This window comes from Arvicola amphibius, chromosome 7 (genome assembly GCF_903992535.2).
Source record: "Arvicola amphibius chromosome 7, mArvAmp1.2, whole genome shotgun sequence".
NCBI classification, from domain to species: Eukaryota; Metazoa; Chordata; class Mammalia; order Rodentia; family Cricetidae; genus Arvicola; species Arvicola amphibius.
In genome coordinates this window covers 52,679,384-52,694,346 of record NC_052053.1, presented here as the reverse complement: position 1 = coordinate 52,694,346, position 14,963 = coordinate 52,679,384, and the positions used below count along the sequence as shown (strand labels likewise).

The 14,963-nt window shown below is 41.0% G+C and overlaps 2 protein-coding genes across 12 annotated transcripts in view; one reads left to right on the top strand and one right to left on the bottom strand.

Annotated features, from left to right (window-relative positions):
- The window catches only part of Gapvd1 (GTPase activating protein and VPS9 domains 1), a 76,448-nt gene that overhangs the window by 27,779 nt on the left and 33,706 nt on the right, over positions 1-14,963 (top strand). For 9 of the 11 annotated variants that reach the window (XM_038335937.1, XM_038335936.1, XM_038335930.1 and 6 more), the window contains 6 exons: positions 949-1,083; positions 1,224-1,413; positions 5,888-6,048; positions 9,045-9,174; positions 11,382-11,507; positions 13,439-13,612. In XM_038335937.1, coding sequence (XP_038191865.1) covers positions 949-1,083; positions 1,224-1,413; positions 5,888-6,048; positions 9,045-9,174; positions 11,382-11,507; positions 13,439-13,612 — 916 coding nt within the window. The remainder of the gene's footprint in view (positions 1-948; positions 1,084-1,223; positions 1,414-5,887; positions 6,049-9,044; positions 9,175-11,381; positions 11,508-13,438; positions 13,613-14,963) is intronic. The other 2 variants (XM_038335938.1, XM_038335935.1) reach the window with 1 other exon arrangement.
- LOC119818499 (40S ribosomal protein S21-like) lies at positions 10,325-10,683 on the bottom strand. The gene is made up of 2 exons (XM_038335941.1): positions 10,565-10,683; positions 10,325-10,367 (listed from the first exon to the last, which is right to left on the bottom strand). The coding sequence occupies exons 1-2, from the start codon at positions 10,681-10,683 to the stop codon at positions 10,325-10,327; spliced, it is 162 nt and encodes a 53-aa protein (XP_038191869.1).

Genomic DNA, 14,963 nt, shown 5'->3' with positions numbered 1-14,963 from the left:
CATAAATAAAAATCAAAAAAGTCTTAGGAACAAATTAATAAAAAAATATAAAAACTGATATTGTACTGAGTATAATAGTGTATACTATAACCCGCCCCGTACCTGAGTGATAGAGGCAGGAAAATCACTGTGGTTTGAGGCGAGCCTGGACACCATGTTGAATAGATTTTTTTTCCTCAAAAATCAAGAATAGCAACACCAAAAAAAATCCAAGAAACAGCCAGGTGCTGGCGGCGCATGCCTGTAATCCCAGCACTCAGTCAGGAGAGATGGGCAGGTGGATCTCTGAGTTTGAGCCCAGCCTGGTCTATGGAATGAGTTCTAGGACAGCCAGGGTTTCCCAACCCTTTCTGGGAAAAAAAAAAAAAAAAAACAAAGCAACAACAAAACCCCTCAAAACCCAAGAAACAGAAAGATGGCTTAGTGGGTACAGACACTTGACACCAAGCCTGATGACCTGAGTTTGATCCTCAGAACCCACAGGAGGAGAGAAATGACTCCCTCAGGTTGTCTTCTGATCTCCACATGTGCACCCCAGATAAATACATGAAAACATTTAAAGGAAAAACCAAATAAAACAAAACCTGTTCTATGCCATTTTCCCCATACTTCTCATCTCTCACCTTCACTTCCTCTCCAGAAAGTTCTCAGCGTTTCACTCTTCTGTGTGCTCTTCTAGAGGCCTATGTGTGTCAGCAAATTCTTAGTATGTCTCCCATTCCACACCCCATCTGCCTTTTCAGAATTTTAGGTTGTAAATTACATGTACTTTATTTTTATTTTTTTGAGCTTATTCTGCATCATTACATAAGGAATTATAGTTTTTAAAATGTTGGGTTTAAAATAATTTTCATGAAGTTAAGTTTTTTCCATGCTTATCCACCTTGGTCAGAATTTTTCTCGTCTTTTGAGGGAGACTTTGGCTTTGATCTCTTCCTGTTTTGACAGAGCTGTGTCGCTGCTTTCCTTGATGTCGTAATTGGGGGCCGTGCAGTGGAGACTCCACCGATGAACTCCGTTAATCTTCTGGAAGGCTTGAGCAGAACTGTGGTTTATATCAGTTACAGTCAGCTCATTACTCTGGTAATGGCATCATTCTTTAGTTGACGCTTTTTGAAATTCTTTTAGCCACCCATTGGCAGGTCACAGAAGAATATATCCTGTAAGAAGCATGTCTTATGTTTGACAGTTCATTTCACTAGATAATGTCCTTTCCTTTTCAGGTGAACTTTATGAAAAGTGTGATGTCTGGAGATGAGCTGAAGGAAGATAGAATGGCTCTTGACAGCTTGTTGGCAAGCCTGCCCCAGGCTAAGCCAGGGAAGAGCAGCAGTTTAGACGTCACCCCCTACAGCACTCCTCAGATGTCTCCAGCAGCCACCCCAGCCAACAAAAAGAACCGGTTACCTATAGGTAAGGAGAGATTTTCATATTGGAGCTTTTCTTTAAGTTTACTGTTTCTTCAAAGGTGGGGCGTAGCCACTAGGTAGAGTATTTACCTAGTTCTTTTGACGTCCTGGGCTCAGCCTCCAGCACAACATAGCCTGGGTATGATGGCGCAGGATCTTAATACCAGCACAAGAGGTGGAGGCAGTGGAATCAGAAGCTTAAGGTTGGGTAGTACTTGGTCAGCTTGAGTTATAGTAAACCCTGCTTTAAAAAAGTTTTTTTATTTATATATATAATATATATATATATATATTTAACTAGGCTTTACTCACTTAGTATGTGTTATCTATCTACACACATGTGAAAGTTGAGCACGTATGCTGAACAGGCACTGAGTAAGCCTTTTATGTATGTTTTATTTAATCCACACAAACATCCAGCCATGGTTTGGTCACTGTGGTGCACTTGGAACACTGTGTCAGACAGTGGGTGAATAGAGCATTTATCTCTGCCCTGATACTCTCAGCTTAGTTCCTCCTCGGCAGTCAGGGAGGACAAGAGAGCAGTGCTCTACTGCTGAGTGTCCATGGAGACTCACGGGGCCGTGACTCAGCCAGCTGTAGAAGGACGAGTGAAGCCTGCACTCTTGCTTGAGGAGTGGATTGATGGGAGTTAGACCAAAGAGCAAAGAAGAGTATTAGGTTCAGGGAGCAGGAGTGTTCCAGCGTCTGTTAAGATGAGGAACTCAGCAAGACCTTGTCAACGTAGACAAGCTTTATATTTCATACATTTCTTTTTTTTTTTTTTTTTGGCTCTGTCAGGATTGAACCTAGGGTTTTGCACATGCCAGGCAAGTACTCGGGCACCGAGTCATATCCCCAGTTCAACTTGACACATTTTAAAGAAGAGGATTTCGTTTTAACTTCTGTTAACTAATTCTTTTTATGAACACAGTTTCTTAAAATCAATGTTTTCTCATTTAACATAATATCTATTTATATCAGCAGGAATATGGTATCATCAAGTCTTTGGCTTTCTTTACTATAACTGTAGTTCCAGGGGATCTGGTGCTACTTTTTGACCTCCATGGACACAAGGCATGCATTCATGCAGACAAAAACACTCATACACATAGAAGTTTAAAAAAAAAAACTTTTTTATTAAAGTGCTTTTTTTGTTGTTTTGTTTTGTTTTTATTTTTGAGTCAGGGTTTCTCTGTGTAGCCCTAGCTGTCCTGGAACTCACTTTGTAGACCAGGCTGGTCTTGAACTCACAGAAATTTGCCTGTCTCTGTCTCTTCATCCTAAATGTTAGGATTAAAGGCATACGGCAGGATGCTAGGCAGGAAAAAAAATTTAAAAATCATTCTTGAAACCTGGCCTAATTGGGTATGCTTTTAATCCTATCATTCAGGAGGCAGAAAAAAGCTGATCTCTGTGTGTTCAAGACCAACCTAGTATATCTAGTGACTTCCAGAGCAGCCAGTGCTGCATAGTGAGACACTGTCTCAAAAATAAAATAAATATTATTTGAGTCATGGTTGGTGGTTCATACCTGAAATACCAAGACTCTAGAGGATCACTTTATGCCCAAGTCTAGTCTAGTTCACAAGAGAAGTTTCCGGCCAATGATGGCTGGCTGCAAGGTGGGTACATGTCTTACACAGACTGACGAACATCTTATTTGGAATAAAACAACTTAAGCTGAAAATGAAATCTATTTAGGAAGAAGATAGAGTTCATTCCTATGTAGCTAAATGAATACCCAGCTTATGATAGCACAGACTTTTTAAAACAAATTTCTAGCTGGTGGTGGTTTTTCATACCTGTATTCCTAGCACTTGGGAGACAGAGGCAGGTGGATCTCTGAATTCCAGGCCAGCCTGGTCTACAGAGCAAGTGCCAGGACAATCAGGGCTGTTACACAGAAACATCCTGTCTCGAAAAAAAAATTCTTTTGATTAAAATAAAATTAAGTTTTATGTTTAGTGATTTTTTTTAAATATTGTGGATTATTTATTTATACTTTAGTAACATGAAAAACACTATATTTTGGTAGAAATTTCCCCCCCATTGTTCACTGTTGTACATTAGTTTTTTTTTCATTTTCTGTCACTTGAAAATGTTATTCGAGATGGGTTTAGTGGGAGTAGATTTCAAATGCTTGCCTAGTGTTTTGTATGGTCATGTGACCTTATCGTTGCATTTAATTTTATGTTCTAAACAATGTTTCCAATGTTCAGAGGGTTGATTTTCTTCCTATTTAATGTTTTTGCAACCCAGGACAACAGTTAGCGGCCATCACTGCCTGGGATTCCTCAGCCACCAATCTTACCGCTCATATTCCTCTAGTAACCCCATTTGGTGGGTAATAGGCTGTTCTCCTTTTTTTCCGTAATTGTACTTTAGAAATATTCACGGGTGTATTCTGTGTGCATGCTGCTTTTGTTTTCTATAAGTTGCTACATGAAATTTGATCATTTGCATTTTTATAAATTATAATTTTCACCTTTGCTAAAAAGAGCTGCTCATGAGGTTACCTGTAAGCTCACCGTTTAGTAGATATGGAGGGTGGGGCGTAGGAAGACATGGTGGGCCTGTCTTAGGGTTTTAGAGTCGGAGTGAAGTGACTTCAAAGCCAGGGTGGTGAGAGGGCAGCTCCAGCTTTGTGAGATGCGGTTGTCTCGACCTGCCCTCTGTCCATCCGTCGTCACGGTAGTGCACCAGCAGAGCCCTTCACCGCGAGTGTGTGGAGTTTGACCACTGTGAGAGGATCATGGAAGGCTAGGTCACTTTGTCACAAAATTAGATGTTTCAGTGCTCACAATTTCTTAAAGGATGTATAGGATGTGAAGACCAGTATAGCTCAGTGGTGGAGTGCTTCTCTGGCATGGGCATCATAGGTAGGTAGGTAGGTTGATACGTTTTTAAATATAATATAATATATACATCAAGATAGTTGGAAATAATAAGTATTACTTGTAAGACTGGAAAGATGGCTCAGATGGTAGAGAACTTGATGCTAAACTTGACAATTTGAGTTTGGTCCCTGGGATCCACATGATAGAAGAAGAGAACTGACTCCCACAACTGTCCTTTATCTCTGCAGGAGCGTTGTGGTATATCCCCACACTAAAGAAATAGAAAAAGGAAAAAAAGGAAAGAAAAAAGTATATTACTGGTAGGAGAAAAACAAAATTAAAAACTTTTTTTTTTTTGAGGCAGAGGCAGGTGCTCTGAGTTTGAGGCCAGCCTGGTCTATAGAGTGAGTTCCAGGACAGCCAGGGCTGTTACACAGAAATCATCTTGTGTGTGCATTTGCGTGCATGTGTGTACGGGTGCCCCAACATGCACAGGTGGAGGTCAGAGGTCAACTTTCTTGGAATCAGTTTTCTTTTTCTACCAAGTAGATTCTGAGAATTGAACTCAGTGACTTTGCTGCTGATCCATCGTGTAGAATGCAGCAGAATCCTTGCGTCTCTGGAAAGGTCTGGTGTTGATATATTTCAGAAGGAAGAAATATGCTTTCAGAAACTGGCCCTGGTTTCCCAGTAGTTGTATAATTCCTTTGCTGGGTGTGGCGTGGGTGCCCGTCAGTCATCTCAGCATCCAGAAGGTTTCTACCTCCTGGAGCAGTGCTGATAGTGGGGTCCTGGCTTCTCTGAGCTACACGGTACAGCCTTATCTTACAGAAACATTGTGTGCAGGTTTTCACCTGACATTTTTAAACACTTACAAATTTATTTATTAGTATGGAAGGCTGCTGGCAGTTAAAAATAGTTCAGGTGTCTTAAAAACATGAGAAACAAGGTGATGATTTTTTTTTAAGATGGGTTTTCTGTAACTTTGGAGCCTGTCCTGGAACTTGCTCTTGTGTAGACCAGGCTGGCCTCGAACTCAGAGATAAGTCTGCCTCTGCCTTCCGAGTGCTGGGATTAAAGGTGTGCGCCACTACTGCCCAGCGGTTAGTGCTTTTTTTTGGTTAAGATGTGTTTCCTGCACCACAGCTATGACCAGGTGCAGCCTTTCTGTCCAGTGGAGGTGGAACACTATTTCTGATGATCAGTTGCTAGAACATTTTTTTTTAAAAATTATATGTATAAGTGTTTTGCCTGGGTGCATGTTTGTCTATGCACTAAGTGCATTTATGGTACCTGTGGAAGCCAGAAGAGGATGTCAGATTCCCTGGGACTGGAGCTTAAAACCGTTATAAACTGTTATGTGGGTGCTGGGAATTGAACCCAGGACCTCTGCAAGAGCAGCCAGTTCCCTTAACCGCTGAGCCATCTCTCCAGCCCTCTACTGGTCAGCTGTGAAGGAGAATCTGTGTTAGTCTCAGGAGAGTGACTAGAAGGACCTAGTGCTTGTTTTTTCCTGTCCATGTTTTAAACATCATCGTTTATGCATGCGTGAATGTTCAACACTAAGAGAAAAAATATTTTTATATTCATGTGCCATTTTCTTTATTTTGACCTTTTCTTTTAAATTATTTTATTTAGCAACTCGGAGCAGAAGCCGAAGTAATATGCTAATGGACTTACATATGGACCATGAAGGGTCATCTCAAGAAACCATCCAGGAGGTACAGCCAGAAGAGGTGCTGGTCATTTCCTTAGGGACAGGTCCCCAACTTACTCCAGGGATGATGTCAGAAAATGAGGTATGAATGGGTTATTTTTTATTTTTAAAGATTTCTTTATTATGTATATAACATTCCTTCCATGTATGCCTGCATGCCAGATGAGGGCATGCAGATCTGTAATGATCTCATTACAGATGGTTGTGAGCCACCGTGTGGTTGCTGGGAATTAAACTCAGGACCTCTAGAAGAACAATGCTCTTAACCTCTGAGCCATCTCTCCAGCCCCTGAATGGGTTATTTTTTTGTTTTGTTTTTCAAGATAAGGTTTCTTAGAGATTCACCATTCTTTGCCTCTGCCTCCCTAGTGCTGGGATTAAAGGTGTGCGTCACCACTGCTTGGCACTTTGTTTTATTTTGGGTTTTGATAATGAGTTTCATGTAATCATAACTGGCTTGAACCCTGGTCTTCTGCCTCTAACTTTCAAGTGCTGGGGTTGTAGGTATATGCCACCGCATGCAACATAGAGGTTTTTAATACATAAAAAATGGAAAATATATAAAATAAATTTTAAAAATGCTAGTGGTTTGAAAATAACAGATTTTTTTTTTTTTTAATGATTGTTCTGTGGGCCGAGAAGTCCAAGATCCAGACATGTTTGGTGTCCTCTTAGGATCTGATTCCTGTAGCCCCCTCTCCTGGCCTCATGTGGGAAAAGGTGCATGTGCTGAGTGTGGAAAACACTAGCCTCATGTGCAGCCCCTGTCCAAACAGTCACTCTTGGGGCTAGGATTTCACCATATCAATCTTTGGAGACTTCAAACATTCCGGTTATACCAATTCTTCTTTTCTTTCTTTTCCTCGCTCTTTCCTTTCCTTTCAAAAAATCTTCCTCTCCCTTCTTCTTTCCCTTTCCTTCCTCTTTGAGACTGGAATTCGAGGTACATATCTCCAATATGTGAACTTGTTTTTTATTTTTTTTTTTTAACACACACACACACACACACACACACTACTTTATAAATAATACCAATCGCTGGGCGGTGGTGGCACATGCCTTTAATCGCGGATCTCTGAGTTTGAGGCCAGCCTGGTCTACAAGAGCTAGTTCCAGGACAGGCTCTAGAAACTACAGGGAAACCCTGTCTCGAAAAACCAATCAATCAATCAATCAATCAATAAATCCAATCAAAATTTCCACTTCCTCCCCTCCTCCTACTCCCCCCCCCCCCCCCCAGTATGTGAACTTGTGATCCTTCTGTCTACCTGAGTGCTGAGAATTTACGTGCCTGATACATTGGGGCTGGAGATTAAATTCAGGATTTCACACATGGGCAAACACTCTACCACTGAGTTGTATCTCCACTCCTGACAATGCATTATTTTCTAAAGTTTACTGTTCACACATGCTATGTCCTTGTGAACAGTGGAGGAGGGCTACCATGACACTGAAGTTGGTGAGCACACCAAAACCAAAAGGCCTTGTTCTAGTGGCACTAGAAGACAGGAGGGAAAGCCATGGCATTGTGGTGCAGATGTTTGGTAAGACTTCTCTAGCGATTTGTAGGGAATGCTTCGTTTATTTTCTTTTGCTGGTAGAGCAGTAGGTTTTGTGTTCAGAGTTCAAAATTCCTAACATATGCTTTCTATTATGTGGTTAGGGGAAAAATGGAAGAGATAAATAAAAAATTAGGGAAATAAAATTTTTTTAAAGATTACTTTTTTTATGTATGTGAGTGTTTTGCCTTCCTACATTTGTGACCACATGCATACCCAGTGACCAGGGGGGCCCATTAGGTCCCCTGAATCTGGAATTACAGATGGTTGTGCACCATCATGTAAATGTTAGGACTCAAACTGAGGTCCTCTGAAAGAACAAGTGCTCTTAACCACTGAGCCCAAAGTGGAAAAAAAAAATTAAATGAGATTAGGGGGCTATGATGGCATAGTGTTTCTTATAGAGGACCAAGCATCCACATAAGGTGGCTCACTGTAACTGTAGCTCCAGGGAGTCTAATAGGCTCTTCAGCACTTTCCAGGCACCCGCACTCACACGTGTACCCTCCCCACATACACATGATTTAGTTTTTTTTTTTAAAAAAAAAAATTTAAAATAAAAAAAAAAGAGAGAGACTGTGAAGTTGGGCATAGTGTCCCTCACCTATAAATTATAGTCCTTGGGAGGAAGAGGCAGGAAGAATACGTGCTTAGGGTAAGCCTGGTCTGTCTGCATAGGCTTCCAAGGTACCCTAGGTAATAAGACCCTGTCTCATCAAATTAAAAAAGAGAAGGAAGGTATGGGGAGGGGGAGTAAGCATTGGTGACAATGAGTTTTAAGAATTTGTTAAAAGAGTTTAGAGTTAGAGGCAAACATAAAGAAGAAATCTTGACTGCGATTGTAGGCAGTATCTTACAGACTATGTGTGTGTGTGTGCGTGCGTGCATGTGTGTATGTGTGTGCATGTGTGTGTACACATGCTCTATATATTTTGGCTCTTGGGGATTGATCTCAGGTCATCTGGCTTAAAGGGAAGTATCTTTCTTACCTGTTGATCTTACTGGCTTAGAAGCAACAACTTATATTCAATAAATGATGGCTTGTTTTTCAAGAAAGTTCACTGCTAGCTTGGAAAATCACAGCTCATAAGTCCAGATGTGGTAGCTTACACTTGTAATTCCAGCACTCAGGAAATAGAGGCAGGGGGCAAGGATTGAGGGCCAGCCTGGGGCACACAAAACACAATGAGACCTGCCAGATCCTTGGCTGAACACTAAGCTCAAGCTGACAGAGCAAAACACTGAAGTCTTATGACACTTGTGCCTCCCTACTGCTTCCCTGTGTGACTGTCAGTTGCTGACCCTGATAAAGAGTGGAAGACATAGCTGAAGTTGCCTTCAAATATGGACTTTGTTCTGAGTTCCATGTGAAAGCTGAGTAGGCCTTGCAAACAGGCTTTTAGTTAAAAATAGTTAAGAAGAATGTAAATGTGCACTTGTGGTTTATTTTATTGTCAGTAGTCTTTCATTTGTGATAAGCCAAAAATTGTATTCTATTTTTATTCTTTATTTTTTTCAGGTCCTCAACATGCAGCTCTCAGATGGAGGACAAGGAGATGTCCCTGTTGATGAAAACAAACTCCACGGTAAACCTGACAAAACCTTGCGCTTTTCCCTCTGCAGTGATAATCTGGAAGGCATATCTGAAGGTGAAGGGCTACTGCATTCAGGGAGTGTGTGATCCCAGTTGTTCTGTGTTCTTTAAAGGAGCCTTATAATTTACAATTAAGCCATCATGCCTCTCACTAAGGAGGATAATGAAATTTTTCTCTAATGAGCTTTAACATGGCTGGAAGACTGTTGTTTCTAAATATAATTAAGATTGCAAGAGGCTGTTGATCGTATATAATGGGAACATGTGTCCTCATTCAGTATTAAATGAGTAACAGCAAGTTGTGTTTCTCAACTTGCTGTCTGTCAAAGCTTATAGAGCTCCTTTAGAAGGCTATGGTGCATGTGCAGATGGGGAGAGTGGACTGATGAGCATTTCAGGATGTTGTGCATACTCTTTACTATTGTGTCCCTGTACCACACTCACACCTGCCATCATGAGTCAGGACACCGTGGGATGAAAAGGGCAGTCAGGGCGAAGATAGACCTCAGCTGGTAGAATGTTTGCCTGGCATTCCTAGATCTAATCTTCAGTACCAAAGGAAGCTTTAAGCCAGAATGTGAAGTAAGAGTTTGTCATTCCATAATTTAGGGCCTTTTGTTTATGTATATAGTCCAGTTTATTAATGTTTAAAGGAAGATATACATGAGTAACATATGTTCACCCTACAAAATATGGAAAAGAAATAAACTCACCTGTAATTTCACCATTAACAGTTGATATTTGAATTATTTATAGCAAAATTAAGTTAATAACATTTTGTAACATTTTTACTTTTGTGTGCCAATAACATTCCATTTGTCATTTTGTGGTCTTAAATAACATGTTTGTATTTTTATAATTTTCTTTTCTATCTTTCTGAGACAAGAGTCACAATGTATCCTTGGCTGATCCAGAATTTGCTATGTAGAATAGTCTGGCCTTGCACTTACAAAGGCTGTCCTTCCTCTGTCTCCCAAGTGCAGAGATTAAAGGCATAACCACCGCCCCTGGCAATAATATGCTTTTAAAGGAATTTTTTTAGCTTTAAATATGCCTATCAACTTATTTTAGCATTCTACTGTGTGTAGAAATGTCAAATGCTTCTACTTTTTATTTTATTTACTTATTTACTTTTATTTATGACATATATTCCCAATTTTCCCTGGTCAAGAGTTCTTTGAAACAATTCCATCAGCCTTAGGCAATCAGAAAATAGAACTGTCTGATTTGCTCATCCTGCGAATGGCAACATGTTTTTTTTTTTAATATATTTTTTTTTAATTTATTATGTATACAATATTCTCTTTGCGTGTATGCCTGCAGGCCAGAAGAGGGCACCAGACCCCATTACAGATAGTTGTGAGCCACCATGTAGTTGCTGGGAATTGAACTCAGGACCTTCAGAAGAGCAGGCAATGCTCTTAACCGCTGAGCCATCTCTCCAGCCTGTGACATAGGTTTTAAACTGACCATTAAACCTGCTTGTGACCTTGTCAACCTCAGCCACATTCATCTGGATGGATGAGTGGTCCTTGGCACTAATGATGCAGCAGTTACGGAGCATACAGGTTCACAAACTTGCTGACGCTATTCTGCATGTCCAGGCATCACCTGCCTCCTCTAGGTCCTGTGTGAGAGTGCAGAAAGTATGTCTACTTCTTAAATATCGCAGTAGTTCTAAGTCATTTTTCCTCTTTATTTTCCTTCCTTTTTTCCTTCCTTCCTTCCTTCCTTCCTTCCTTCCTTCCTTCCTTCCTTCCTTTCTTCCTTCCTTCCTTCCTTTTCTTTTTTTTTCAAGACAAAGTTTCTCTGTAGCTTTGGTGCCTATCCTGGAACTAGCTCTTGTAGACCATGCTGGCCTAGAACTCACAGAGATTCTCCTGTGTGCTGGGATTAAAGGCGTGCACCACCACAGCCTGGCTGCTATTATTATTATTATTATTATTATTTATTTTTTTTGAAGATACATTTTTAGAATCAGAGCTGTTGGCTCAAAGACATCTATGTTTTTAAGGAAATAAATACAATATTAAAGATATTTTAAATCAGGCATGATGACACACATCTATAATTGCGGGGTTCAGAAGGTTGAGGCAGAAGACTTGAGAGTGTAAGACTAGTCTGGGCCATGTAGTAAAACCTTTCAAAACAAAGCAGAACAAAAACTGTAATCATTTTCTAGGCTGTTTTCATTGCATGAAATGTTCCATGATGACTTATGAATGTTTTAAAAAGATGCTGACAGAATGACCATTTCTCTAGGCCCTTCTAATCGCTCCAATTCAGTATCTTCTCTTGACCTGGAAGGAGAGTCTGTGTCTGAACTTGGGGCTGGACCTTCTGGGAGTAATGGAGTAGAAGCCCTGCAGCTGCTAGAACACGAGCAAGGTAAAGTGGTGGTGAGTGCAGCTGTACAGGAGAGTCTGGGATTTCAAGAGAAGCATGTACGTCGGCTGTGTTTGGAAGAGTCATTTAAGTGTAATTAAGAGTAATTTAATTTAAGCAAATTCCAGGACAGTCAGGACTAATTTTGGTTTTTCAAGACATTTCTTGTAGCTTTGGAGCCTGTCCTGGAACTCGCTCTGTAGATCAGACTGGCCTTGAACTCACAGAGATCCAGCTGCCTCTTCCTACTGAGTGCTGGGATTAAAGGCGTGTGCCACCCCTGCCAGAACTGTTATACAGAGAAACCCTGTCTTGAAAAACCAAACAGAAAATAGAAAAAACAAAAAACCCACATCTTTGACAGGCCTTCTGAGTGATTCCAATGTAGGAGGTGACAGTCTTAACATGTGAGGTGTTAAGAAGTGAGTCAAGGGTTGAAGAGTTGGCTCAGCCATCTGTTGTGTGACACACTGTTCCTGGAACACTACACATGTCTTCTCACTGCAAATAGGGAGCCCACAACAGACCAAAGTCCTTTGGTGAGCCATGACTGTTATTGGGGTTACTTATAGCAGAAATGACTCATAGACAGCTGTTTAAAGCCCACCCAGCAGGAGTGACAGCTCACAAGAGCTGAGAACCTAGAACATACTGCCTCGTCCGCAGGCAGCTTGTTAGGTTGAAGAGTGTCCTTTCCAAGTGACTCAGTTGGTCTAACCTCTTCCAGGCAGATTAGCTGGCTTCTGCTTCTTCCAGACATCTTATCTGGTCTCAGATTCTTCTCTGCAGTTTGATTTTTCTTGACTCTACATGTCTGAGAGGGACTCTTAGCTTTTATTGTTTATTTTAATTGGAATATTTCAATTTCAGAGAACACTGTTAAACAATACTCTTAAGAAGACTTGCTGCTCTTGCACGGTACCCTGTCTTATACGACAGCCTGTGTGGGCTCTGCAGACACCAGGCTGCCTGTGGTACATATACGTATACATGCAGGCAAAAATTCATCTACATAAAATAATAAAATAAATTAATCTAAAAAGATGAATTGAGGCATGGGTATGGTGATGTAAGTCTCTAAACCTAGCACTCAGGAGGGAGAGGGTTTCTAGCTAGCTTGCTCTACACAGAGAGACCCTACCTGAGAAAAAAAGAGAATTGAGAACTAGATGTGGTGACCTATGCCTGTAATCCCATCATTACAGAGAAGGTGAGGTGGGAGGAACATAAATTTATGCCTTTTTGATGCCTTGTTTTAAAACAAAACAAAAAATATCAACACCAAAAACCAAATCAAAATTTTCTAAAAAGGGAATTGACCAGAGTGTATTGTAGGGCTGGTCAGATGGCTCATAGATAAGAGTGCTTGCTCGTTTGAGCCTCCAGCACTCGTGTGCCTTGTGCCCTCAGTATTGGGCCACAGAGACACAGCCCTTGAAGCTTGCTTAGCTAGAACGCTGGGTTTTCAGCGCAGCGGAAAGTGAAAAGCAATAGTGAGGACGCTGTGCACTTCTAGATGTGCACATCACATATACAAAACAAGTTGTAGAAAATTGGTCTAGAAAAGAATGAAAAGTGTAGAACGCACACTTGAGAGCTATTGCCAAGTGAAATAGTTTGCATATGGGTTTATCACCTAATTATTAACAATAATTGGATCCAGTAAGCCACCCTGAAGTGTTTACCTTTGCTTTCCTGTTTGGCTTAGTTTTTCTCATTTAGACTGGGCTCGTCTATCTCCTGTCAGTAGTGGTTAGGTGGGGATCTCTGCTAATCTTTACTGGGGTGAATTGGTCAGTGGGGAGTAGGCTGGAATGTGTGCTTATTAATGATAAAATTAATAACTTAAAGTTTAAAGATAGAATCCTATCAGGTCAACCAAAAAGTCGTAGCTGTGCCACCATTTTTAAAGTGCTTAAATTTGTTTTTGATAGCTACAACACAAGATAATCTTGATGATAAACTGAGGAAGTTTGAGATTCGTGACATGATGGGACTAACAGATGATAGGGACATATCAGAGACAGTGAGTGAGACCTGGAGCACCGATGTCCTGGGAAGTGACTTTGACCCGAACGTCGATGAAGATCGTTTGCAAGAGATTGCAGGTAACTGGTGTTCAGGGCCTGCAGGAATGAATAACAATCTAGTTGTCAGGCCCATTCGTCCATCACGGGAGGGCTGGAGCTAGGGCTCTCAGCATTGCCTAGGTAGCTGGCTTCCATGTGGAACAAGGCATTCCAGTACCTAACCTAAACAGGCATGTGTGAACTACTGTTTGTGTTAACCCTGCCACGCTGGCAAAATGGCTGAACTGGGAAAGGCACTTGCTGCTAAGCCTCATGAACTGACTCAGACCCCTAGGAGCCGTAGAGGGAAGAAGAGAGCTGTCTCCCACAAGCTGTCCTCTGACCTCCATGTGTGCCGTGTTTTAGCACAGTTCCACTACATACTTTTTTAAAAAAACAAGAAAGTCAGGTTAATCCCAGTTCTTATGAGGCAGAGGCAGGTGGATCACTGTGAGTTCAGCCAGCCTGGTCTACATAGGTAGTTCCAGGACAGCCAGGGACTACACAGAGAAACCCTGTCTTGAAAAAAAAAGGAAAGACCAGGGCTGGAGAGATGGCTAAGAGGTTAAGAGCACTGGCTGCTCTTCCAAAGGTCTTGAGTTCAATTCCCAGCAACCACATGGTGGCTCACAACCATCTGTAATGAGATCTGGTGCCTTCTTCTGGCCTGCAGGCATACATGCAGACAGAATACTGAGAATACTGTATACATAATAAATAAATAAATTGGGTGTGGTGGCTCAAGCCTATAATCCCAGCACTTGGGAGGCAGAACTGTTGCTACGAGTTCAAGGACAATTTAAAAAAAAAAAAAAAGGAAAGACCTACGCAAGAGTCTTTTGAGTTAATTTCATGTCAAGTTTTATCTCTGGGGCATAGTATATGTACTCAGTTTATGATAAGTTTATTGTCTTTTTGAGGCTAAAAACCTTACCTTAAAACGAAGGTTCTGTAGACTATATTCATAAAATATGGGCTCAGAGAATGCTGAAGTTCTCTAAAAGGAGGGCTGGAGGTGTAGCTATTGTTGGGACACTAGCCTACCGTGTGTGATGGTCTAGGAACTGTTCCCAAGCACCACAAAACCATAGAAAACAGTGAAATGAACTCAAAACTTGCCTTTTTTAGAATGCTATTTTGTGACTTTTGAAAGATTCATACAGCCTTTTAATTACTACCTTCCTTTTCTTTTTAAATCATGAAAAATATCAACCACAGATAACAGAGCATGGTAGGAACTCACTGTACCTGGCCCTGCGCTTCATCAATTAGACACACATGGCCAGTTTTGTTTTCCCATTCTTCCCCTGTCCCCCGAACCCCATCAGGCTTAGGCAAATTCCAGAAATTTTTTTCTTTTATTTGTATTTCATGTGTATGAGTGTTTGCA